At 42.6% G+C, this 27018-nt stretch overlaps 1 protein-coding gene and 1 pseudogene across 2 annotated transcripts; both read left to right on the forward strand.

Moving 5' to 3' along the window:
* Positions 1-1711: 1711 nt before the first annotated feature.
* On the forward strand, positions 1712-4457 carry LOC114682657 (annotated as a pseudogene).
* A 7340-nt stretch (positions 4458-11797) lies between these two features.
* Positions 11798-26985, forward strand: Mog (myelin oligodendrocyte glycoprotein). Of its 2 annotated transcripts, XM_028856635.1 has the most exons (9): positions 11819-12075; positions 14045-14392; positions 20459-20572; positions 22749-22769; positions 23096-23116; positions 25288-25404; positions 25681-25701; positions 26285-26330; positions 26519-26985. In XM_028856635.1, the coding sequence occupies exons 1-8, from the start codon at positions 11985-11987 to the stop codon at positions 26296-26298; spliced, it is 747 nt and encodes a 248-aa protein (XP_028712468.1). In that variant the 5' UTR covers positions 11819-11984; the 3' UTR covers positions 26299-26330; positions 26519-26985. The 2 variants fall into 2 exon arrangements, with proteins under 2 accessions (XP_037055402.1, XP_028712468.1); XM_037199507.1 differs by having other exon boundaries at positions 11798-12075; positions 26285-26985.
* Positions 26986-27018: the final 33 nt, after the last annotated feature.

Consider the following 27018-nt stretch of genomic DNA (forward strand, 5'->3'; position numbering starts at 1 on the left):
AAGCAGATAAGTATGGCACTGGAACAGTAGCTGAGAACTTTACATCCTGATTTGCATGCAGCAAGCAGAGAGAGAGCAAGACTGGGCCTAGGGTGGGCTTTTGAAACCTCAAAGCCTACCCTAGTGACACACCTCCTCCAACAAGGTCACAACTACTGCAATAAGGCCACACCTCCTAATCCTTCCCAAACATTTCCACTAACTGGTGAGTAAGCATTCAAATATATGAGCCTATGAGGGTCATTCTCATTCAAACCAACACAGTTACTCCCACAACGTTTGTGCCACCATTGCAGTAGTCTATTTTGCAGACAGGTTGCTGTTGTAGGTAATGAGGTTTATAGCTGGGTGATACTACTGATGATTACTTTTCTCCTCTGGTAGCATGCAGAGTACCTTCTAGCACCATGAATTCTAGTCAGTAGGGGTAAAAGTTCTCATTGGGCACCAGCAGTATTCCTCCATGTTCAACAACATAAGTAAGTTGTGTCTTCAGCAACAGGGCCCTACCATCAGGTTGTGGAGAATAATCAAAATAGCAAGGGACAACAACCTGTGATGTTTTGGGGTGGCGTATGGAACTCCTTTGGTCAATAACTGGAAAAGATGTAACCCATCTCTATCACTTGAGGTTTTAATTGTTGACATATACACATAATTAAAAAATGTTTTAAATCAAGTTTTGATAATAATGTAATATCCTCAAACATAGTTAACATGAGTGTATATAAGTAAAACCATTTTGGGGAAAAATGTCACATTATGTGACAGACAACATTTTAAGTCCTCTTTCCTGGGTCTCAGCTCAAGTACTCACAATGAATATGGAAGAGATGTTTCTGTAAGGAAACACTTTGAGAAGAATGCCAGTCTGGTGACTTAAGGTCTAGGGCCCTAGATCTTGTAAGGACAATAGTCATCTGACTTATGGCCTCTTCACAATCCCTCTGGCCTCTATTTTATCATCTGTGAAATTAGAATAAATATAGCTTATCTGCCATTATGTATACTATTGTGAGAAATAAACACTTAACAGAAAAGTGGTCTAAGGCTGTAAAAATCTATCTGACATATATTAGTGATTAATATTTCTTCTGTTGAGTGGCATGCAGATGTTGGTACATTTTTACCATCATTTGGTGGCCTAATATCTCATTAAGTATGAACCCTGTGCAATTTTAGTGAGTGATTCTGTTGTGTCATGATTCACCTTCTCCTTTGACGTTTTCAGCACCCATGCATCTTCTCTGTGTTCTTGTACAACTGAAAGCAAGAATGTGTGTGTGTGTGTGTGTGTGTGTGTGTGTTTAAGACAAGGTCTTACTATATGAATCAAACTAGTCATAAACTGTAAGTAACTCTTCTGCCTCAGCCACCAGAATGCTGGAATTACAAGTGTGTGCCTTTCGTGCACAATTCAATTACTTAATTAGCCCATTAGATGGCATTAGTTACAAGGCAACTCTAAATGAGATGGAGCAAGTCTAAAGAGCAAATGATTTTTCAGTTTTGTTTGTTGTATAACATTTTTTCAAAAATCATTATTATAAAGTCCATATGTTCACTGTGAAAATATATCAAAAACATTAAATGAAATAAAAAAATTTCATTTCTGGTAAGCTTCAAGACAGCTTCTGGCTCTGATTTAAATACAATAGTATATGGGTATAAACTCTTAGTTAAACCCATTTTAGCAGAGCTCTGAAAGTTGGGCATGATAACAAAAACCTGTAATCCTAGTATTTGAGAAGTAAAGACAGGAAGATCAAAGCTTACAGTGAACTTCAGCTATGTACCTAGTTTAAAGGCAACCAAGGCTACATTAGCCCCTACAGAGAAGTGGCAGTGAGAGTTGTACTGGGATCTTTGCAGTGCCTGTTATGTTTAGAACATTACTAGCAGGGTAACAGTAACTATCTCAAAATCACTATGGCCACATCAACCCTACCTCCTATTATATTATCATTCAGCTCTACAACTGGAGTTAAGATTCCAGACTTTTTATAGTCCCCCTGCTTCCTTCAGTCAGCAGACTAAACTGGCTTAACCTTTGTGGTATAAGTCCATAACCAAGTCAACAGTGTCATGAGGCATATTAAGAATCTTACTATTGTATTACTTACCTGGAATCTTAGCTTGTTAGGGACAGTAATTCTGTCTGTTTCTGTCACCCTCACCTCCTAACTTGTAGCTACCATGCATGAGTGCATCTCTGCCCAAATTAGCCAGGCTGGTGTCCAGATTGGCAATGCCTGCTAGAATCTCTACTGCCTAGAACATGGAATCCAGCCCAATGGCCGGCCAGGTGCCAAGTAAGACCATTGAGGGAAGAGATGACTCCTTCAATATCTTCAGTGAGATAGGTATATAGCAAGCATATGCACAGGACAATGTTCCTAGACCTGGAACCCATAGTTATTGATGAAATTTTCATTGGCACCTACTATCAGCTCTTCCACCCTGAGCAGCTGCCAATAACTATGCCCCTGGCTACTACATCATTGGAAAAGAAATCACTGACCTGGTCTTAGACCTGCTGATGGAGTGGCCTTCTGTTGATTATGGAAAGAAGTCCAAGCTGGCATTCTCCATTTACCCACAACACCAGGTTTCCACTGCTGTTGTTGAGCCCAACAATTCCATTCTCACCATTCATACAACTTTGGAGGACTCTGATTGTGCCGTCATCGAGACAATGAGGCTACCTATGACATCTGTCTTAGAAATCTTGATATTGAATGCTCAACCTCTACTAACTTTATTCACCTTGTTAGCCAGATTGTGTCTTCCATCATTGCTTCCCTCAGATTTGATGATTCCCTGAATATTGGTCTGACAGAATTCCAGACCAAGCTTTTTCTCTATTCCTGCATCCACTTCCCTCTGGCTACATATGCTCTTGTCATCTCTGCTGGGAAAGGCTACCATGAGCCGCTTTCTGTGGCAGAGATCACCAATACCTGCTTTGAGCCAGACATCGAGATGCTGAAATGTGACCATTGCTATGGTAAATACATGCCCTGCCGCCTGATGTGCCATGGTGACATGGTTCTTCTAAAGATGTCAGTGTTGCCATTGAAACCATCAAGACCAAGAGTATCATTTAGCTTGTGGACTGGTGCCCCACTGGCTTCAAATTTAGCGTTGATTACTAGCTTCCCGCTGTGGTACCTGATGGAGACCAGCTAAGGTACCAAGAGTTGTGTGCACGCTAAGCAACACCACCGCCGTTGCTGAGGCCTAGGCTCACCTAGACCACAAGTTTGACCTGATGTATGTCAAGCATGACCATGCTCAGCTACATGGGTGATGGCATACAGGAAGGGGAGTTCTCTGAGGCCTGTAAGGACGTGGCTGCCCTAGAGAAGGACAGGAAGAGGTTGGTGTGGATTCTGTTGAAGGAGAGGGTGAAGAATGCCAATTCATTCCTTTTAGCCTTGGACATATCAAACAACAGCTGATAGTAATCAGTGCTTCTAATTAGGTTATCTTTATTCTGTGATCATGCCTATCTTTTCCATATGGACCTGTAGGGATTTTCCATATCTCAAAGTAAAAGCTTTAAGGATGGGGGGGGAGAGAACCTTACAATGAAAAATAAGAACATGAGGTAGGAGGCCAGGCATGGTGTCACATGCCTTTAATCCCAGCACTCAGGAGGCAGAAGTAGGTGGATCTCTGTGAGTTTGAGGCCAGCCTGGTCTATATATCAAGTTCCAGGACAGCCAGAAGTACATAATAGAGATAACTGAGAACCAAGGACAAACAAAATATACTACTCTACTTAGTCAAGATGGCTGTCATATAATTTACTCAGCAAGAAATATTGAACTGGCCATGGTGGCATAGAACAGTAATCCTAGCACTCAGGAGCAGAGGCAGGAGGGCTGGCACAAGTTTGAGGCCAGCCTGATCTACAAAACAAGTTCCTGGCCAACCAGGGCTATGGACTGAGACCCAGTCTCAAGTAAATCAGGAGGGAGAAGCAGCTCAGTCGTCATGGTGTTTTCTAGCATTCCTAAAGTGTTGGGTGTTTTGCTTTGTCTGTCTTTTGTCCCCAGCACTGCATAAATCATATGTGTGATACATAACTGTAGTCCCAACACTTGGGAAGTAGAGGCAGGGGGATCAAAAGTTTAAGATCAGACTCAAGAGTTCTAGGCCAGCCTGGGCTACATGAGACCATGTCTCACAAACAAACAAAAAAGTGCCAAGGAGCTAGGCTTAAATTTTGCACCAAATAACTAAGCTTAAATCTTGACTCAAGTAGATTGGACAGTTTTGTAAAAATCTATCATTTTCTTGTCTGACCCTGGGATGCTTGAAGAGCCTTGGGACTGAGAGCTTCAGGTCCAGAAGTTCCTGGCAGATGCAGATGCACAAAGGGCCACTTGTGGGGAAAACTAATGTTTTCTTCCTGGAGGGAAATGACACAAGGAGAAGAATTTAGGAATTGAATCTGAGAAGCTGTAGAAATGAATGTGGAGAATAACACTAAGGAAAGGGGAAAGGTGTGGTGAGGGGGCACAAACTCTAGGTACCCCACCTTTGTGCCTGGCCCCTGAAAGGCAATCAAAACTGTTTTATCACAGGTCAAATACCACTTCCTCCCTCCCACATCCTCCTTCACCAGTCCTTTAGGACTGGCTGTGTAGCTCAGTAGTATAGCACTTGACTAGCATGTCTGAGGCTCTTAGTCTCAATCCCCAATACAGGGTGTAGGGGGAGGGAGAAAGCTGGAAAAATACAAGTTATTTGTAACCTAGATCAAGTGAAAGTGCTGGTGTTGATGTAGGGTTAGAATTCAGGAAGGTGTCTAAGGGAAAAATCACTGCCTGAAAAAGAATTGAATGTGAAGGTTAGAGATGACCATTTTGCCCTTGGTTTGTCTGTCTGTCTGTCTGTCTGTCTGTTTATCTACTTGAGAAATAAAGTTACTTAGCCCAGGCTGGCCTCAACCCTCTGAGGCTGGCTTTGCATCCATAATCACAACTAGGGCTTTCTGCATGCTACCAACTGAGGTATTATACATACCAGCCCCCAAGTCAGCTCCCAGCCCCAGCCTCTTGTCCATCATTCCTTTTTAATATAATATTTTTGTTAATTTATTGAGAATTTCACACATACATACTATGTATATTGATCATGTTCACACCCCAACTCTTCCCAGATCAACCCTTTATACCCCTCACACATACTTTTTTTTTTAATGCTGAATGCTGTTTATTGAAGGAGGGAAGAGGTCTTAAAACAGGCTTACAGCACAATGGGAGAACCCCAGAGGGCAGAAGTTGATACAGATGTTTTACAATCTTGCATCTAAGCTGTTAACACCCATTATGCAGGATACACAGACAAGGAACTTCCCTTAAGCATTCAGGAGGGTGGAACCTGGCAGGGAATTAGCATGGGGAGGATATCAAGGTCAAGGTTAGCAAGCAAGGCAACAGCTACCCAAAACAGGGGCCAGGACCCTCCTCACTCATTCTTTTCACAAGTTTATTGAGGTTGAGTATATAAAGAAAGGGTGGGGTGGTTGTGGTTCATTCTTTTCAAAAACTTACTCTGTTACATGTCTCTCACTATTACATGCCCAGAAGAAGGAGAAAATGGGGTGGGGTTAGTATTCAGGAGAAAATAAGACAAAATCTTTCCCTCATAGGCTAACATTCTGTGCACAGGTTCAGCTTAGTATATCTTTGTTTCTCTGAGAGCCAGACACAACACTTAGCACTGTATGTACCTTGTCTCACAGAACCTCTGTCTCATGAAGTGAGTGGTATAGTGTTAACCCCAAAGATGGGAGGAGAGAGACCACCAACCCAAATTATCGTGGCCAAATTAATTAAAGCGAGCAATTAATTATAGCAAGTTTCTTTATTTGTGTACATAGGCCTCCTCACTCTAAGGAAGGGTAAAAGAGGCCAACACTGGTTGTGAGGAAGACAAGGCTTTTAATACCTTATCAGTAGGAGGTTCCCAAATAGGGGGAAATAGGCCAGGTTACAGGAGCAGGACATAATAGGTGGCCAAAACGACGCAACAGGTAGTCACTGTAGAATGTTATTTTAAGATGTGTTACATTTGTTTATGCTGTGGAACATTTGTTTAATGATGCAAAAATGTGTTGCTTTCTATCATGTTGCATTTGTTTAACTCCGTGAAGCTGTGTTACTGTGCCTGTCTAAAACACCTCATTGGTCTAATAAAGAGCTGAATGGCCAACAATGAGGCAGGAGAAAGGATAGGCGGGGCTGGCAGGCAGAGAGAATAAATAGGAGAAGTCTGGGAGGAAAGAATGAAGGAGTGAGAAAAGGGGCCAACCACCCAGCTACACAGCCACATAGAGTAATAAGTAAAGAAAGGTATATAGGAAAAATTTAAAAGCCCAGAGGCAAAAGATAGATGGGATAATTTAAGAAAAGCTGGCTAGAAACAAGCCAAGCTAAGGCTGGGCATTCATAAGTAATAACAAGCCTCTGTGTGTGATTTATTTGGGAGCTGAGTGGTGGGCCCCCCCAAAGAGTAAAGAGTAAAAGACAACCAACTACAGGTAGTCATAACAACAGGTAGGGTTGCAAGATGGTTATAAACAACTTTTTGAAAAAAGACATGATTGCCATTCCTGGAACCGGCAGTACAGAACCATTTTGCAGTTAAGGTTACAGGTGGGAGCATAGTGCAATCCTTGAAAAGACGAAGGTTTAAGCATAAACTGGAATAAACCTAGTTTGTCTTCACTGTAAGATGGCCTTTAAGCCTATGATGGAGGCAGGCTGGTTCTTCAATAGTCCCCATTTTGTAAATACAGAAATTAACATTTCTTTAACCTATGTGCAGGACCCTTTAGGCTAGGAAAGTGTAGATACAGAATCTGCATCTGAGAATTCCACTTCTGACATAAAGAAGCAAGGTCTCTCATATTAGTATAAGAATTCAAAGAGCTCTAGGAATTCCAGGACACATAATTACCCCATCATATCGTTTTCTCTACTAGAAAAACGGACTGGGATGGGCTATAATTAAGAGGTAGAGTGCCTGCCTAGTCTTTTAGATCCTAGGTCGACCCCCAGAAAAGAAAACAACGGGGAGAGCCTGTAAGGTTCCAAGATGGTCTGCAACGTGACAGCTGCTCAGCTGGGAAACCGCCTGCGCACAGCACACAGTCGCTGGCGTCAGAGCCACCGTGGTGATTGACAGTCGGGCCTCCCCAGCCTGGGTCTTGATGGCCCCCGGGTCCACACTGCACAGAAACAGACACGAAGAGATCAGTGGAGGACAAGCAGGTGACCAGAAGCGGCAAGTCTGAAGCAAAAGGCAAATAAGGTCTTGCTTGGGGGGACGGGGTGTCACAGTGACGCTGGCAGACGTTACAGGCCCCTCCTAGCAACCAATCAGGGTGATCAGGCCATGTACGTCAGCTGTTGCTGGGCAGACTAGATGCCTCTTCCACCTCCTCCTGGCAAGGGCCTGCTGTAAAGGTCTCAGGGAAATGCAAGGATGGGGAGGACAGGGGAAAGATGCTGAAGGAAAAAGTTCCCTTCTGGCTTTCCAATCCAGAATGGGAAGCGCCTTCTGGGGGTCTTTTTCCATGGTGATTGCAGCTCCGATAAAGAAATTCCGGTTTTGTTTGTTTGTTTTGTTTCGAGTCAGGATTTTTCTTTGTATCCTGGCGGTCCTGGAACTCGTTTTGTAGACCTGGCTGAAGAAATTCTTTACACTGTGAGGAAGACATAATAAAATGTGCCTTTGAGTTCTCATACTCAGCTGTCCCAGGGGGCAGCCGCATCCTGCCCCTACCTACCAAACAGCTAAACGCTTCTTCCCCAGGAAAGCCTAAAACCGCCACCCCACCCCACATTTAGAATGGAAAGCAAGCAAGTGCTTGGCCGGCCCCCTTGACTCACTAAACTACGTGATATTCTCTATAAAACATAAAAACGTGGTAACTTTTCATAACAATAGTAATTATTACGATAACAGAAGACACATAAGAATTTCTTTTCTATTTGTTTTGTTTTATTTGGGGTTTCCATGTTGTTTAGGCCCAGGCTGTCCTTGATTTCACTGTACTTTGTAGCCAAGTATCAGCCTGCCACTACCACCAAGTGCCGACATGATAGCACGCACCACCTTGCCTGCCCCGCTAAGAACACTTGAAGTGTGACATTTTAATCATCAGTAGATGCGGTGGTTTGAATAAGAATGGCTCCCATAGGCTCATAGATTTGAATGCTTGGTCACTAGGAAATGGTACTAATTGATAAGAGGTGTGGCCTTGTTGAAGGAAGTGTGTCACTGGGGGTGGACTTTAGGGTTTCAAATGTTCATGCCAAGCCCAGTGTCTCATTCTCTGCACATGGATCCAGATGCAGAACTCTCAGCTACCATGTCTGCCTGGGTGCTACCATGCTGATGATGGACTAAACCTCTGAACCTGTAAGCAAGCCCCAATTAAATGCTTTCTTTTATAAGAGCTGCCTTGGTCATGGTGTCTCTTCACAGCAACAGAACACTGACTAAGACAGTCGTAGAGCATAACTGATTTTTTACACTGAGCTTAATAAACACAACAAGGGGGCCTGGAGAGATGGCTCAGAGGTTAAGAGCACTGAGTGCTCTTCCAGAGGTCCTGAGTTCAATTCCCAGCAACTGCATGGTGGCTCACAACCATCTATAATGAGATCTGGTGCCCTCTTCTGACCTTCAGGCATACATGCAGGCAGAATACTGTATACGTAATAAATAAATGAAAAAAAATAATAAAAATAAACACAACAAAATGAAAGTAAGGCCACCCACTCACACACCCCACTTCCACAGCAGCAAGTATTCAAATCCCACACTGCTGCTCTTCTCTTCGATTCATTAAATCCTCTGCATAATTTCCCTATGTTTTAAAAGAAGTTTGAAGCAAACTGATAAAGGAAAATAGATTAGTTTACATTTTGGCCAAAGTGTGTTTATGCAAAATTTATAAAAAGTCATAGTACAAAGGCTAAGAATCTCCAATTAACTGAGATAGGCTAGCTGGTCCTTTCCTAGAAGAAAGGGGACCTGGCTTCTCGGTTGTTTCTTAAACAGTTTTCTGGATTGAGTCCTGGCTGAGGAAAAGAGGGTCCCCTTAAAGGCCCCTCAACTTGAAAAAACAAAGAGTCCTGTTTTGTGGGATAACAGCAGAGTTGTTTTATATATAATTCTATTTCATTTGATAGTTGGAGAGATCAAGTCTTTGTGTCTTTTATTTGGAGGTGAGCTTCAGGTTCCAGACCCCCCATTCTTGTTAAGTGGAAAAGGTGACACTCTGACCTGTCAGGCATAGTGGCACATTTCTGTAATCTCCCATCTCGGAGGCAGAGCCATAGGCTCAGTAGATTAAAGTTGTCCTCAGCTATAGAGTGAGTTCCAGGCCAGCCTGGACATAACAAAAAAAGTGAGTCTAATAACTAAAGGGAAGGGCACAACTGAGTCAATATGCAGCTTTCGACCATATGCAGCGTCTAACGTCTGTTTCTCAAGCACACATTTGATAGAAAACTGCATCAAGCTGGTTCACATCAGCGTATTATTTCTCCAGCAGACTTATGAGGCATCTGACTAAATGGAGATAACTATTGACAGTCTATCAGTCATTGGGTCACAGTGGACTCTTCACATTCAAGCACACCACTATGATACAAGCAGAGCAGACCTCATAGGCATGTAGTCAGGATCCCATTGTTAGGTAGCTGTTAACAGATTGAAAAACATTAGAACTGGACTCCTCCTTCATAATAAATATCTTATAAAGCCAATGGGGAACTTCAGGACTCTAATTATTGATCAGAGGAATGGTACCTGAGCTATTTCTGTCCCTGAGAGGATACTGGACATCCTAAACTGCTCAAGGGGTCATTAATGGATATCTCTCTTACCCTGCTTCTGGGAGCCCTAAACCCTGTAAGATTATTATATTTTATAATTAAGCCCAGCATATACCATGCTGTTAAATGGTTATTAGTTTAAATTGACTAAATACACTTTTTATTTCAATCCAGTAGATTGTTTTTTAAGGTAGCAACCTAAACATTGCAGAATGCCTAGACAGATTAGTATGAAATGTATGTACAATAAGATACTGTGCATTTGTGTAAAAATAGCAAGGGTATTATTTGGGTGCTGATAAGGAAAGATCTCCTAGAAAAAAAAAACAGAAATGCAAATTAAAATGATTTTGAGATTCTATCTCACCCCAGTCAGAATGGCTATCATCAAGAACAAAAATAGTAACAAACACACACACACACACTAATAATAATAATAACAACAACAACCCAACCTAATTCTATGTTTGAAAAAGAAAATAGGCCATACTTGGCATGAGGGCACAAGCCTGGGTTACAAGCCAGGTAAGACCCTGTTTCAAAACAAGAGAACAAGAAGGTCATATCTTCATTACAGATATCATTTTCAGCTGTGAACAATGCCAAGCCTGGGTATGTATCTGCATGCTGGACCTGTTCCTGAAGCCCATGTTGACTGACAATTACTGATTCTTTTTCTCATCAGTGCTGCCTTTCTGGACACAAATAACTATTAGCTCTTAATATCCACCTTGTGACTTTCTCAAATATAATCTGTGAGAGCTGGGTACAATGGCTCACACCTGCAATCCCAGCACTATAAAAGAAGAGAAAGAAGATCCCTGCAACTTTGAGACTAGTCTGGGCTACATAGTTCGTTCCAGGTGAGCCTGTGCTACAGAGTAAGACCCTATCTCAAAAGGAAACAAACAAAAACAAAACAAAAAAACCCAATTTTCAACAGCAGCAACAACAGCAAATCACATCCATCCTCTGCTGGTAAGAAGCTGACTAAACTCAAGTGAACTGTCCCATGTCTAAGCATAAAGATGGGAGTTTGGATCTGCTACAGGCGAGAGCATGATTGACATAGAGGAGAGATGCCAGGGAGATGACTCAGAGGAAAAAGCACTTGACGTGCAAGACTAAGGATCGGAGTTCAGATCCCTAGCACCAACATTTAAAACACTGGCAGGTATGAGGGCCCACCTATAATCCCAGCTCGGGAGGTGCTTCAATGAGAGACATATCTCCGTAAATAAAGTGGAGAGTGGTTGAAAACATCTGATGTCAACCTCTAGCCTCCACATGTATGCACACACCTTTGAACAAGTAACATATACATTCATATCACACTTAACAAATATATGCAAAAAGAAGAGGCTGCGCATGGTGTGCACACTTTTATTTATTTATTTATTTATTTTACAATACTATTCAGTTCTACATAACAAGTGTGCACACTTTTAATCCCAGCACTTAAGACACAGAGGCAGGTGGATCTCTGTGAGTTCAAGGCCAGCCTGTTCTACATGTCAAGTTCCAGGGCAGACAACCATAGGGAGGCCTTGTCTCAGAGTGGGGGTTGGGGAAGAGGAAGAGGGGACTAGGCAAGGTGGACAAGCTGGTATGTATGATACTGCCACACACACACAAAGACAACTGACACAGCAAGTCAAGGCTGAATGTTTGTTTTTTATTATTTTTAAAAAACCTTCACTAATCACTCTCCCCCAGATAGTTCTTGGTAGCAAGAGGAATTAGAGAAGCCTTACAAACTCCACAAACAAGTCCTTCTGATCACCACTGAACACCCACTACATGCCCTTCCCAAGCCTGGATCTAGGGAGGGGAAAAGGGAAATGGCCCAGTACCAGTCAGCCACTGCTCCAGTGCTGTGAGGGGGGTGTGGAGGCAAACCCTGGTCATCAATGGATCTGTAGTCCTTTTGTGCAAATGTCTGTCAGGGGTGACGTGGGGCCATTCCTCTGGGCACAGCTGTGTAATGCCTGGATGGAGGTAGGGCCTGGGCAGTAGTGCCCTCCCAGAGGCTCCCATCAGGCTTTTTGGAGTAGGAGACATGCAGCCTGAGGGCTTCAGCGTGGCCTGACCCTGCTGCCAGGGACTCTGTCCCCAGTAACCATGAAGATGATGGCCAGTTTGTGGAGCTTTTCTCTGTCTAGCTGCCTCCTCTCCCTGCTCCTCCTCCTCCAGCTGGCATCCAGCTATGCAGGTAAGCATGCTAATTCCAGCCCTACATAGACCTAAGAACAGAAAGGAGGTGTTCTGGGCTTACCTCCTTTAATCATTCTCAAATGTCTATATGAGTTTCTTATCTGCACTTAAGTCTACTGGCATGGTTTCCCTCCTTAGAAACCTTCCTAACTTCTTGTGGAATCCAATTCAAACTTTCTCCCATTCATACAGTGCTGGGAATCAAACTCGGGGCCTTGTGCAAGCTCACTTCATACTTTACTACTGAGCTTTATCCCCCAGCCAAACCTCGTTTTGGTTTTTCACCTTTCAAAGGAGAAAAAACTAAATTCCTGGAGTTGCTGTCAGAGTTTCAAATGCGAGAAAGTCTTTTGTACATCACTGCAGTGCCTGTTTGTAGTAAATCTCAATGAATGTTTGTTGAGGGTCAGGGGGGTGGCGCACTGGGTAAAGGTCCTTGCCTCTAGGCCTGATAACCTGAATGATAAAATAATTTTTTTTTAAATATTTCAGTTATAACATCTCATTATGTTTGAGACAGAATCAGGCAGTAATAAGTTTGTATACAGGTTCCTGTTCCCCAACTAGTTGGAGAAATAAAAACACAGAAGACAGAGTCCTACCTCAGGGACCCATATGATTGATGGAGGCCTAGCCCATGCACCTCCTAAGGACACCCTGCTCTAAGGAAGAACCCCACTTTCTTGCCAGTAGCTAAATCTCACTGGGAAGATGTTCAAAGAAGGATCCAGAGCTGGGGCGAGGCTGTAGAATGACGCAGTTATTTCCAGAGTGCATGACTTCCCAGGGAACAAGATGTGAGCACAGAAAACTGGGAAGCACTTAGGAGGAGCAGGTCCCATTCCAAGGTGGAGGTGAGAATCAGAGCTGAAGAGTCAGATGAACACAGCTGGCAGAGAAGTGGAAGCCATTGTCCAGACGATTTCATGTTGGAACATTCTATGCTAGACATTCAGAACATATCTTTAACTAGAGACTGCTTACTTTGTATATGTTCAAAGTTTAAAAACGAGGCCTGCTGAGGCTCTTGAATTCCATTTAAAACTCCTCAACCCGGTGTGATGCTGAGCCCCTGTAATCCCAGCATTTGTGAAATGGAAGCAGAAGGACCAGAAGAAATTCAAGTCACCCCCAGCTACATGAAAGACTAAGGCCTGCTTGAGCTTCAAGTGCCATGTCTCAAAAATGGGGAGATGAAGAGATGCCTCAGAAACTAAGCATGCTTGCTGCTCTTGCAGAAGATCCAAGGTTGGGTTCTCAGCACCAGTATCTATGGGGAAGCTCATAACTACCTGTAACCTCTTCTCGATTCCAAGGGGAGTCACACATTCATCCACACTGGCACAGACACAAAATCTTTAAAAGAAAAAAATTGATTGTCCTAAACCAAGCATGGTGGCACATGCTCATAATTCCAGCACTTGAAAAGTTGAGACAGGAGGATTGTTGTGAGTTCAAAGCCAGCTCGAGCAAGACTATGTCTCAAAATTAGTAAGTAGGGGCTGGAAAAGATGGTTCTGTAGTAAAGAGTATGTACTTCTCTTACAAAAGACTGGATTTTGGTTACCAATACCCACATCCATGGGGTTGCTCACAACACCCTGTAACTACAGATCCAGGGGGACAAAATGCCTCTGGCCTCTGAGGGCACCTGCACTCTTATGAGTGCTGATGTAGACAAATACACACACACACACACACACACACACACACACACACACACACACACACAAAATCACTGGGTGTGGTGGTATACAACTTTGATCCCAGCACTTGGGAGGCAGAGGCAGGCAGATCTCTGAGTTCCAGGTCAGTCAAGGCTATATAGTGAGACCCTGACTCAAAAATAAATAAAATAAAAATTAAAAATTGATTTTCCTCTCTCTTACTCTTTTTTTGAAGTAGGTTTCCTATGATGAACTTGTCACATCTGACTCTTGGTTTGTTTTCTTTGATGTCTTGGACAGGACAGTTCAGAGTGGTAGGACCAGGGCATCCCATCCGGGCTTTAGTTGGGGATGAAGCAGAACTGCCATGCCGAATATCTCCTGGGAAGAATGCCTCGGGCATGGAGGTGGGGTGGTACCGTCCTCCCTTCTCTAGAGTGGTTCATCTCTACCGAAATGGCAAAGACCAAGATGCAGAGCAGGCACCTGAATATCGGGGACGCACAGAGCTTCTGAAAGATAGTATCGGTGAGGGAAAGGTTACCCTCAGGATTCACAACGTGAGGTTCTCAGATGAAGGAGGCTTCACCTGCTTCTTCAGAGATCACTCTTACCAAGAGGAGGCAGCAATGGAGTTGAAAGTGGAAGGTGAGTTTGCCAAGGTGGATGAATAATTTCTATTCTCCCCTACAATCCCTCCCTTAGGCTTCTTAACTTAATGATCTAAATATCCTTCTCATGATTCCCATATTAATTACACAGTATGACCTGTGGAGGAGTTGACCTCACCTTCAGCCTTCAGCCTAAGGTCTTTCAACCCAAACATGTCACTTCTGAGATCAGTTCCAGTAAACAGGGACTTCTATGCTGTGGCTGTTGGTTATTTTGTTATTTGAAATGGGAAAGAAATTGGAATCAAAGTCAGTGTTCATGGATAAGAAAACAACATTAGATAATAGATGGTATCTAAGATAGACAAATGATTTTGCACTTCAGTTTTGGTTTGGTTTGGTTTTTTGTTTGTTTGCTTGCTTGCTTGTTTGTCTTCCTTTAATGATGGCTTTTCAATATGTAACCCTGGCTGGCCTGGAATTCACAGTGGTTCTTCTGTCTCTGCCTTCTAAGCACTAAGAGCTGAGATTAAAGGCATGTGCTACCACAGCTAGCTTTTATATATATAACTTGGGCAGTCCTCCATCCACAGCCTCTGGTGTGCTGGGACTAAAAGCATGAGTCACCATGCTCAGCTTAAAATGATTGTTTTAGAGCCATACCAGATAGCTTGGGTGCTTCCCATGAGAACTTGTTGAGTGACATAAGCAAGCCATAGAATCTAGGGGAAAAAAACATGTCCCTGTGTTTGAGTGTATTTACATACATGTAAACACACATATATACATATATACTTAGTATATATGTATATATATACATATATGTGTGTATTATATGACAGGTATATAATTCGTGTGTGTGTGTGTGTGTGTGTGTGTGTGTGTGTGTGTGAAATATATGGCAGGGATAATTCAGTTAGTAGAGTGTTTGCCTAGAATGCAAGTAGACACTGGTTCAATCCCCAGCACTGCATAAACGGATCTTAGAACCTGAAGCCTTTAATCCCAGCACTTAGAAGTTAAAGTCAGGACAATGAAAAGCCATACACCAGCCTATGTTATAAGAGACTGTCTCAAACAAAACAAAACAAAAAAGGCTGGAGAGATGACTCTGTGGTTAAGAGCTTTTTCTGCTCTTGCAGAGGACCAGAGTTTGGTTCCCAGTACCCATATAACTCTAGCTCTGGGAGATCGGATACCTTCCTCTGGCCCCCAAAGGCACCCACACATACCCCCACACAAATATACACATAAATAAAAATAAAATAAAAATTAAACACACACATAGGTCGGGGAGACCTATAGTTTTAGCATCATTGCTTCATTTTCATGACTTCATTTTCAGTATGCTTTGTGTGTGACAGCTGATTTTGGAGTTGTTATTATTATTTGTCCTGCCTCAGAATAGTTAAAAGTGTGATAGGAAAAATAGACAGAGGGAGCTTTGAAAGTTAATTGCTATGTAGTTGAAGAACAAAAGTGTTCTGAGCTGAGCCTCTGATCCTGCCCCTTCCTCCTCACCACCTGCAGCATGAGCATCACACAATCCATCGTTTTTGTATCTGAGGTGGGGTGACTGTTGCCAGGCTGAGACCAGAAGATGCATTGTATGCCCAGTACAAAGCGCTATTTCTAGAGACAGCTTGCAGGGACATGAAAATAGCTGTGCGCCACAGAATGTTCTCAGACAGCTGTTTTTGCTGGGGAATTTTTACTCACAAAGAAGTGGAGGGTCAGAACTTCAGAATACAGATTTTCCCTCTTTCTGCTCAGCAAATTCCCAGTTCAACTGCCAACTCCAGCACACTCACTGAGGCCCTGCACGTTACAAGAAAGAAAAATGGAGGAGGGGACAGAACACACTAAACAAGGGAGAATGCTTTTCTTTGAGGGATCTCCACATTCCAAATCCCTCCAGTCATCTCCGGTTTTGCTTGTCTGAGAGAGAGGGGAAGGGGTGGAGTTTCATTCACAACACTGAATAAGATTTGGAGAGTAGTAGCACAGGCCTGTAATCCCAGCATTTGGGAGCTAGAGGCTGGAGGGCAAGGAGACCTCAAGAGCAAAATTGCCCTGGTTTAAAAACAAAACAAAACCAATGGCCACATTATCCCTCACTAGAAACAAGCCCACTTTACCATCAAAATAAGGCCAAACTTGTTTCTCCAGTCTATGGTTTTTTTGTTTGTTTTGTTTTCTGTTTTTTGTTTTGAGACAGGTCATACAGGCTGGCCTGTGACTTGCAGCAATCCTCCTGCTTCAGGCTCCTGAATGCTGGGTTTACAGGCTTATGGCACCATGCCTGGATGTGTCAGCATTTTGCGTAGTCAGACCTTTTCATCAGGACTGCCAGCTCCCCTATAATGACATAGTGACATATCACTAATTACAAAAGCTTGGTTGATAGCTTAGCTTGTTACTAAGTAGCTCTTATAACTTAAATTAACCCATTTTTATCAATCTACTCTTTGTCTCGTGGCTTTATTACCTTTACTCTGTACTGCCCATGCTGCTTCCTCTTTGTCTGGATGACAGCTCCACCCTTGTTCTTCCCAGTGTCCTCTGTGCCTGGAAATCCTGCCTACCTTTTTATTAAAACAATCAGAGAGACACACCTTTACAGTGTATAAAAAGATTATTCCACATTTCCCCTTTTTTGTCTAAGTAAAAAGGAAAGGTTTTGACTCTGACATAGTAAAACTGTACACAATAAGAACAATTATTAGGTATTGTTTAAATAGAAAGGAAAGGTATTAATTTTAACAAAAGAAACAATAAGAACAATTATCAAGTAAAAATTATATTACAATGTCCAGCCCATTTGTATTTGGTAAATTTAGAGAAAATACTCCATTATCTATCCTTTCTTGATGAGTCCAAAGTTTTGTACCTAATTTACTTTCTATCATAACTAAGAAAAACTATAACTATCTAATCTTCAATTCCATCAAAGACCCCAGAAGGATATAATATTATTTGAGTAAACAGGAAGTGCATTGCAAGCCACTTCCAAAACTAAGAAGTGACAGAGACATCTGGCTGCCTGGACAGTCACCCCAAGGTTCCTCTGAAATGTTGGGACACCCATGTTCAGCCTACAGGCCTAGAATATCTGACAGACTTTTCTGTGAAGCAGAAATTTTAAAGGACTGTCTCACCTTGTCTTGAAGTTCAGCAGTCTTTTTTCTTTGTGTCCTGCTTGTCCAATTTGGAAAGCATACTGTTAGCAATCAAGACAAGGGAAGTTTCTTGCCCAAATGGCTAGTTTTGCCACATTAAAAGCAAACTCTATATGGAGTTTTTTTGGTGCTCATCTGAAGTAAATTGGTGCTGCTAGGAGCAGACGTGTCTCATTGTTATGAAAAGTCCTATGTTAACAAAACATTTTAAATGCTATATTCTACAGGTCTTTGAAGTGTTTGAAGACCATCTGTCTATCTAAAATATATCTCTGTTTGACTGTGAAAACATACTTGATATGACTACAAGTTTGATTATTATAGGTGACTAACTATTAACCTGTATTTCTTTATTATCCTAAATAGTTTGTAATAACTTTCAAGGACTAGAAATTGACATTACATTGTTAAATGAGCTGCATAGGTACAATACCTTAAACAAGAGTAGAAATGTATGTAATGTACAGTATGCTTTAACAAAAATAACCTTAAAATTTGTATCAATATACAAAAATATCTTTTTTTCTTTTCTCTTTTTTTATTATTTTATTTTACAATATAATTTAATTCTATATATCAGCCACGGATTCCCTTGTTCTCCCCCCCTCCCGCCACCTTCCCCTTCCCCCCAGCCCACCCCCCATTCCCATTTCCTACAGGGCAAAGACTCCCCTGAGGATTGAGATCAACCTGGTAGACTCAGTCCAGGCAGGTCCAGTCCCCTCCTCCCAGGTTGAGCCAAGTGTCCCTGCATAAGTCCCAGGTTTTAAACAGCCAACTCATGCACTGAGCACAGGACCTGGTCCCACTGCCTAGATGCCTCCCAAACAGATCAAGCCAATCAACTGTCTCACCTATTCAGAGAGCCTGATCCAGTTGGAGGCCCCTCAGCCATTGGTTCATTGTTGAGACCAAGGTTGGATAAAGCACAGAGACAAATAGCCAAACTAATGGAAACACATGAACTACAAAAATATCTTAAACAAGAATAGAAGCATATATACAGTATAACAAAAATAACATTAAATTTGTATCAATATATAAAAATTCATACCAATGTAAAATATTTAAGACTAGTAGTTGCTTTTTTAGTTTAAAAGTAGATTCAATAATCTACCATTTTATCCTATCATTTCTATGTCTCCCTTTTTCTTTTGAGAACGAGATCCCTGAATCTAATTTCCTTTGTTTAGCATCTTCCCTGGCCATGACCAATAACAAGTTGTGACCAACCCCCCTAAGCAATGACAAACATCCATAGCCCAACAAATGATCAAAAATCATCCACCCCAACTCTTGGGAATGTGGGTGTTATGTTCTCTAAACTGCTTCTTGTTGTCTGGGGTTGCTGGAATCTTTGGGGGACCCTGAGAAAATTAGGATAATAGTCAAGTCCTAGCTAGAATAGTCTGTGAGGCTGGACTATCTCAGCCAGCAGCCTTGAAGCTATTCTGTATGTAGAACTCTGAGGAAACTACAACAGAGATATTCTGAGAGGATGGATCACCTGGGCTACCTATTTTCATTGGTGTCTGGTCCCCTTGCTCTGAAAACACATAAACTTTCAAAGGTAACATACATATCTGCATTAACATAAGTATGGACTATATGTTGTACACAAGCCAGTTAAAGATGATTTTTTTGTTTTATGTTTGAAAAGGTAAAAGGCATATGTCAACTTTATAAGTCCATTTGGACTGTGTAATCAAACTGTAATATAAATCTTTATCCATGCTATATGAAAGGATGGCATGTAATAATATCAGGAGGATTCTGTATCCAACAGGATTTATCATGTCTCATCTCATCTCAGAGCTGTTCCCATGTCAAGGGATCACCTTACATGGCACCTTTACTGTAGTCTTTTTTGGCTTCCTCCTCCATGTCCGGAGCCAAGATACTCAGGAGGTCTTCCTTGGTCAAATCTGATCTTTATTTACCTGGAAGGAATACACAGCTTTCATTTCCTGTGGAAACAAAAGCATAACCTCTCCCCCAGTGTAGGAAAAGCAACTGCTGAACTTTGCTGAAACAGGGTAGGACAGTCCTTCAAAAATTCCTGCTTCATAAAAAAGTCTGGCTGATATTCTAGGCCTGTAGGCTGAAGATGGATGCCCCAGTGTTTCTGTCATTCCTTTTAGTTTTGGATGTTGCTTGCTCTACACTTCCTGTTTACTAAGGTAATATTATATCCTTCTGGGGTTCTTTGATGGAGTTAAAGACTAGAGAGTCAGTTATAGTTTTCCTTGGTTATGACAGAAGATAGATTAAATCAGAGCTTTGGACTCATCAAGATAGAATAAATAATAGAGTATTTTCTCAAAATATGCCAAATACATATGGACTGGATATTGTAAATGTAATTCCTACCTGATAATTGCTCTTATTGCTTATAGTTTTATGATGTTAGAGTTAAAACCTTTCCTTTTTATTTAGACAAAAAGGGGGAGTGTTGTGGAATAATCTTTTGATACACTGTGAAGATTTGTCACTTGGATTGGTTTAATAAAAAGCTGAATGGCCAATAGCTAGGCAAGATTTTGGGGGCAGAGAGTACACTAAGAAGAAGGGCAGAGATGTGGAGCATCTTGAGCCACAGACAGAGGAAGCACGAAAACAGCATGGGCAGTACAGAGTAAAGGCAATAAAGCCATAAGGCTGAAAGTAAATTAATACAAATGGTTTAATTTAAGTTATAAGAGCTAGTTAGAAACAAGCCTAAGCTATTGGCCAAGCTTTCAAAATTAATAATGTCTCCATTTCATGATTTGGGAGCTGGCAGGAGGGACAGAAAAAAATCTGTCTACAATTTTTATGTTGTAAATCTTAAGGTTTATTCCTTTATTCAACCCAACTCACTGCAGCACAGGCTCTGTACAGGGTGATGGGGAAGCAAGCTGGGTGATGTCCCTTCTGCCTTTCAGATCCCTTCTACTGGATCAACCCTGGGGTTCTGGTCCTCATCGCACTTCTGCCTGCACTCCTGCTGCAGATCTCTGTAGGCCTGGTCTTCCTCTTTCTGCAGCACAGACTGAGAGGTATGAGCAGTGATTGGGTTTGTCAGGATCCTTTCCTGTCCTTAAGGGATAGTTCATTTTTAAGGTTTCTGAGTTCAGGACTACATAACAAGTTTCACTGAACACTTTCAGATAGGACCCTGAGAAGTAAGACTGACATGTAACAGCTTCATTGCAGAGGAAGAAATTGAATCCAGGGGTGGCTCAGTGACTTGCTCAAATGGCATGTTACAGGCAGCAGAGCTCAGCCCTCCATCGTCCTTAACAACCTCATGAAACTGGGAGAGTAGTCTCTTCAAAGTCAGCCAGGTCGAAAATACTAAGCATTAAAAATAATAAAATAATAATAATAACAATAAATCTTAAGGGCTGGGGAGATGGCTCAGTGGTTAAGAACAATTGCTCTTCTTCTAGAGGACTCAGTACCCACACCATAAAGCTCACAGCCATCTGTAACTCTAACTCCATGGGACCTAACATATCTGGCCTCCTCGGGCACCTGCACTCACGTGCATATACCTACATGGAGATATACACACCTATACAAAATTAAAAATAAAATAAAATGGAAATTTAAACTTTCAAATTTATTTTTATTTGTGTGTGCTTGCTTGTCTGTATGTGCACACATATGTATAGGCGCTCTAAGAGGCCAGAAGGTGTCGGAGTTCCTGGAACTGGAATTATAGTTGGTTGTAAGATGCTCTACTTGGGTACTAGGAACTGAACCCTGGGTTCTCTGCAAGAGCTGCAAGCATTCTTCACCCTTGAGCCATGTCTCCAGCCCCATTACTTCACGTAAGGATTCTGAAATGGAAGTCCTCACCATATAGAATGCTCTCCTTGTGTTTTCCATTCAACTGTGGACACAAGTTCAGCTGTTGATGAAGTTCTTTTGTGCCCAGAACCTCCAGTCAGAGTCTTTTTAGACTGTGTACTTCCCAGTACCATAGCACAGGTCATGTGTTTCCACCTCCTCTGTTAATAAGAGGATAAGGCAGCAAGGAGTGTTTGGGCCATGGAGAGGGGACAGGTACCAGATCAACAATGGCCCTGCCTTGTGCACAATAGACAAGTGCTCCATGCTGTTCTACATCCCCAACACCACAGTGATGTCTCTTCTTTCACCTTAAACTCATCCCAAATGTTTGGTTACTTGCTCCTTGGCAAGGAAAAGGCCCTCTGCCATTGTGGCTGAATAGAACAAGACCAGGCAGCCTAGGATCTGACTCTATTCTAGACACCAAACTTTGAGGAAAATTCTTAAGTTCTCCAAGTCACCAAGCAGGGATAGCATTTTCCCTCTTAAACTGTGGGAAGTTTACAGGAGGATAATGTCATGGAAAGTGCCTGATGTAGATGCAATCATAAAGTAGTATCTCACTAAATGTCTAGCTCTTCCTTCAAGTGGGGTATGGCTTTCTAACTACAAAATAGTGATCTATTTGGCCATGTGGACTGAGCAAGGTGTGATAGAAGAAGTAATAAAGCCTTATGATATAGGACTAGAAACACAGCTTAAGGGCTAAGAGCTTGTACCGCTCTTACAGAGGACTCGAGTTCCATCCCTAGCACATACGTCAGGCAGCTCACAACTACCCATAACTTCAGGAGATCTGACAACCTTTTCTGGATTTCAGGGCATGCATGCTCACATGCGCGCACGCACACAGAGGGGAGGGGGAGAATTAAAAATAAAACCAAACATGATTGAGTGGTTTGAGTATTGTTGGCTCCTGAGAGACAGTCCTGAAGACTTTTGCATTCTTAAAAGTTTTTGGAGGTTCTAGCTATGAAGTGCAGCTATTTCTATACCTTTGACCAAAGGACAGTAGGCCCTGCTCTTCTAGAAGACAACTAATTCTCTCTAGTCAAACAAGCAGTTTTGGGAGGGACACATGGGGAGTTGTAAGAAAAGAAGGGAGCACAATCAACCGTGTCAATCACTGGGATGATCGACACCACAGCCGGATTGCCCTCACATCCAGGCTCAGGTTTTCTTTATTTCCTTATTTAATTCAGACAACACCCACAGAAAGAGCCTGAATTCTTGGTTTTAAATCTAGAGCTCTTCCCACTCTCCTAAGATACAAGCTATCATGAAGTTGCCCACACAAAGGTCCAAGGTGCTGGGTGCAGAAGGGTCCTCATACAGTAGCAGACTGGGGAACTAAAAAGTTGCCTTTTTCTATTTTAGGAAAACTTCGAGCAGAAGTCGGTGAGTTCCAGGCACCCTCCTTCCCTAATTCCTCCTGTCTAGTCTTTTAGCTTAACCAAAATGCCCCTTTCTTCAGACCATTTCTGGCTCTCTCCACAGTGCTTTGTGATCCCTTCAGTTGGGAATGTCGGTATTTAAAACTATAAGCAGCTAAAAATTAGATATCTTATTGTTTCACCTGAGTTCAGCCAGTATAGACATAAAATCCTATAGCTTGCTCTATTTTGTGTAGGACTAGAACCAGCTTTAAGAGATTTAAATAGGTCCAGGGAAAGGATCCCCTCTCAGTGCCCAACTGAATCCATTTTCATCTGTTCCTCTTTCAGAGAATCTACATCGGACCTTTGGTAAGTTCAGACATATCCCAACCCTCCCAAGTCACTGTGGGATTTCACTTGTGGCCTGGGGAACTAGGACCAGTGGCTCTTAGGTAGGTCCCTCCACCTTTATTCTTTGCATTTAAGATCTATAGGAATATAGCAAAAGCTTATGTATCACATTCTAGTGTCAGGCATACACTAAATTGCACAAATATAAATTTCTTATATGTTTTCATCTTGTGAATTATAAAAGGTAGGTAAACAGATCCTTTGCACATAAACTTGGTTGCCTAGTTGGAAAAATATATATATATACTTGAACAAGATACAACTACTGGAACTAAAGACATGGCTCAGCAGTTAAAAGCACTTGCTGCTCCTCTAGAGGACCTAAGTTCTATTTCCTGACCCACAGTAGACATCTGTATGCACAGGGCATACATGCATAAATAAAAAAAAAAAGATTTTTTTGAAACATGGCGTTACTATGTAACCCTGGCTAACCTGAAATTTACTATGTAGATCAGGTTGGTCTTGAACTCACAGAGATTTACCTGCCTCTGCCTCCCCAGTGTTGGGACATATGCTGCCAAACCCAGAAAATTACATTTTTAAAAAGTCATCTACTACACTTATATGGCATAGTTAGTTTTCATGAGTACAACCCAACCAAGCACACAGTTTATCAGAGAAGGCTTCTCTAAGGAAAAAGTAAAGCCGCACTTGTACCTTTTCTGAGTAAGGGCTCATGTGGCTCAGGCTAGCCTCAAACTCTCTATGTCATGAAGGATGGCCTTGGGCTTCTGATCCCTCTCCTTCACCTCCCAAGTGCAGGTAAATGCATATGCAGCCATGCATGCACCAACTAGAATATTAATCCCTTAAGAATCGTCTTTGCATTTTCTTTACTTCAGATTGCATAGTTCCTAAGGACAACACCAACAACAGAAGAGTACCCAAATGTTTGTTGAATAAATTCCATACAAATTAGAAAACAGCACTAAGCAGAGCACAGAAAATTCCTGCTCTGATCAATCTTACTAAACAACCTTTCTTTCTGAGGCCAAGAGTAACCCTGTTCAATTCTCCTGGCATCTGTCACAGAGGGCCCCACCCTAGCATCTGACAGTGGGCTAGTGCGTGGGTATCACACACATAGTCTTTGACACACATGTAGCCTTTGAACATCCAAAGAAAAATATAGTTATTTAATGTGCGTGTGCGTGTGTGTAGGGGTGAGTGGGTAAGTGTGGGCAGGTGCTAACATAGAGGTCAGAGGACAATCTGGAAGACATGGTTCTTTCCTTCCATCATGTGGGTTCTGGGGATCAAACTCAGGTCTTCAGGCTTAGCAGCAAGTGCCTCTACCAACTAAGCCATCCTGCTGACCCCATTCACTTATTTTGAGACAGACTGCCATGTTTTTCAGGCTGGCCTCAAATTTGCTACATAGCCAAAGATTACCTTGAATTTTGACCCCCCTGCCTCTACCTCCTGTGTTCTAGGATTAGAGGTGTGAGCCACCAAGCCTAGCACATGCTGTGCTGGGGATGGAACTCAGAGTTCCGTGCATGAAAGGCAAGTTACAAGAATGTAGCTCTACAAACTGAGCTACATTCCCAGCCCCCAGGATTTTGCTTATAAGATTTGAATGTCTAAATTCTTAACCATCTTTGTATCTTGAAATCATACAGCCAGTGCTAATACTGTGCGTTTTTGAGAACTGATCCCAGGGCCCTCAACATGTGAATGAGCACTCATTCTACTGAACCACATCCCTACCTAGCCTGCTGCTTGCCTTTTTACTATGAGAAAACCTTAGGAATAGCCAGGTTGGTGACCTGTAATCCCAGCACCTGGGAGGCTGGGGCAGGACTTCTCAAGTTCAAGGCCACGCATGGCAAGACACCCTATCTTCGAAAAAGCAAACAAAAATGCTAGGGATGGGGGTGAGGAAGGGTGAGTAGCTGAATATAAACAATGTCAATGTCATGCAATCCATGATTTTGTATGCTAAATAAAATCTGCTAAAAAGGAAAAGCTAAATTCAATTAGAAGTTAATGAAAATAAAAACAGTGCACCTCATCCAAATTCATGGACTCTGTAGTTTGTCCCGAGTCCTTTGGTGTTTGAGGGCTTCAGGTTTAAGAGTGGGTACGGTATAGAGGGAAACACTCTGTTCTGTTCTACCATTCAGATCCTCACTTCCTGAGGGTGCCCTGCTGGAAGATAACACTGTTTGTTATTGTGCCTGTTCTTGGACCCCTGGTTGCCTTGATCATCTGCTACAACTGGCTGCACAGAAGACTAGCAGGTGTAGTGTCTGGGCAGCACACAGAACCACTACGCAGCTGGGAACTCAGGCAGACCAGAATGGGAAAGAGTGGAACCAAGGTTCTACATTCCAGGGCTGGGGTTGCCTTTCTCCTGTGTCCCCATGCTCACCATCAGAATTCTCAGAAAAACTGAGAACCACTAATGAGGTGCATGGGTTCCTGTGGAAGGGGAGGGTTGTCTAGGGAGGATATGAGGTGTCATTGGGGGGAATCTCCTGCTGATCACCCACCTACTCATTTTTCTTTGTTTGCAGGACAGTTTCTTGAAGAGCTAAGTAAGTTCTCCCCAACACCCCTTTCCATTCTTGAGATCAGTCTCAGGATGCGCCTCTGGAACTCACTATGTAGACCAGCCTGGTCTGAACTTAGGACAATCCTCTTGCCTCTATCACTGAGTGCTAGGGTCACAGGCATGTGCCACCATTCCCAACCTTTCTCCTGTCTTCTAAACTGAACAAGAAAACCAGCATAGGGAAGGTGATTAATTACTGAGGGACCATAATCCCAGGAAGGACAGGACAGGAAGGACCTCTCCTGTGAGGGAATGGGAAAGGGAATAACAAGTTTTCAGTGAGAGAGGCTGCTTAGCCACTCTTACCTGCTGACTTAACATCTTTCAGTGCCCCTTGGCCAGAATCCCACTTCTGCAGTCTACTTTGACATTCTCCATTATAGTTTTCCTGAACCTCATCTTCAAGACCAACCTAGGGGGTGGAAGAGGCAGAGATAACATGACCCCTGGGGACTGTCTTCTAGGTTCAATGACTTCATGAAAGAAACCACTGGCAGGTTTCTCCTAGGTTCAATGACTTCATGAAAGAAACCACTGACAGGTTTTTGATCTTGTCTTTCTTCTAGGAAACCCCTTTTGAGTCATCAACTTCCTGGAACAAAGGAGAGCCTGGTAGGCCAAGAGACAGGTCGCTGGGGATGTCTCTCATTGGCCTCTCTGCCATAGGCACTTTCCAATCTACATCTACAGAAACACTCTGGATTCCAAATAGAATTTGATTTCTCTTCAACTGTTTTCCTTCCCTCAGCTCCTTCCTTCCTCTAATTTTTGCCTCCCATATCTTTTTACTCCTGCCTCAGTCTCCCTCCAGAAAGTACCCCATGGCTAAGGCCAGGCCGTCTATCAGAAGACACCTGTGTACCAGAGTAATATAGGAGTGATTCTGTCAAACAGGATATCCAGCACCTCATTATAAACTACAGAACATCAGCTGTGCAAATGGTGGATGTTTCTTCCAAGACCACAGCAGAGCCCACAATACTGGGAAGCTACGTGAGCCAGTGTATGACCATGGAGCCTGAACCCAAACCCGGAGACGGGCAGCCTGTGGATGGGAGGAGCTTGAGGGACAAGGGCTGAGAACTGGGTGTCCTGTCTTTTCCCTCCTACTTCCCTGTGTCCTTTGTACTCCCACCTCTCATTTTCTCCTGTCCTCATTCCTCTCAGAATACCCACTGTTTTATCAACAACTACTACTTGATGGTCTACCAGACACGAACAAGCTAGGTGCTAATTAATAATACAAGTTTCTCTGTGCACACTTCCATTCCTTTTCCTCGTTGAGTCTTTCATCATCCAC

This window comes from Peromyscus leucopus, chromosome 16_21, assembly GCF_004664715.2.
Source record: "Peromyscus leucopus breed LL Stock chromosome 16_21, UCI_PerLeu_2.1, whole genome shotgun sequence".
Taxonomy (NCBI): domain Eukaryota; kingdom Metazoa; phylum Chordata; class Mammalia; order Rodentia; family Cricetidae; genus Peromyscus; species Peromyscus leucopus.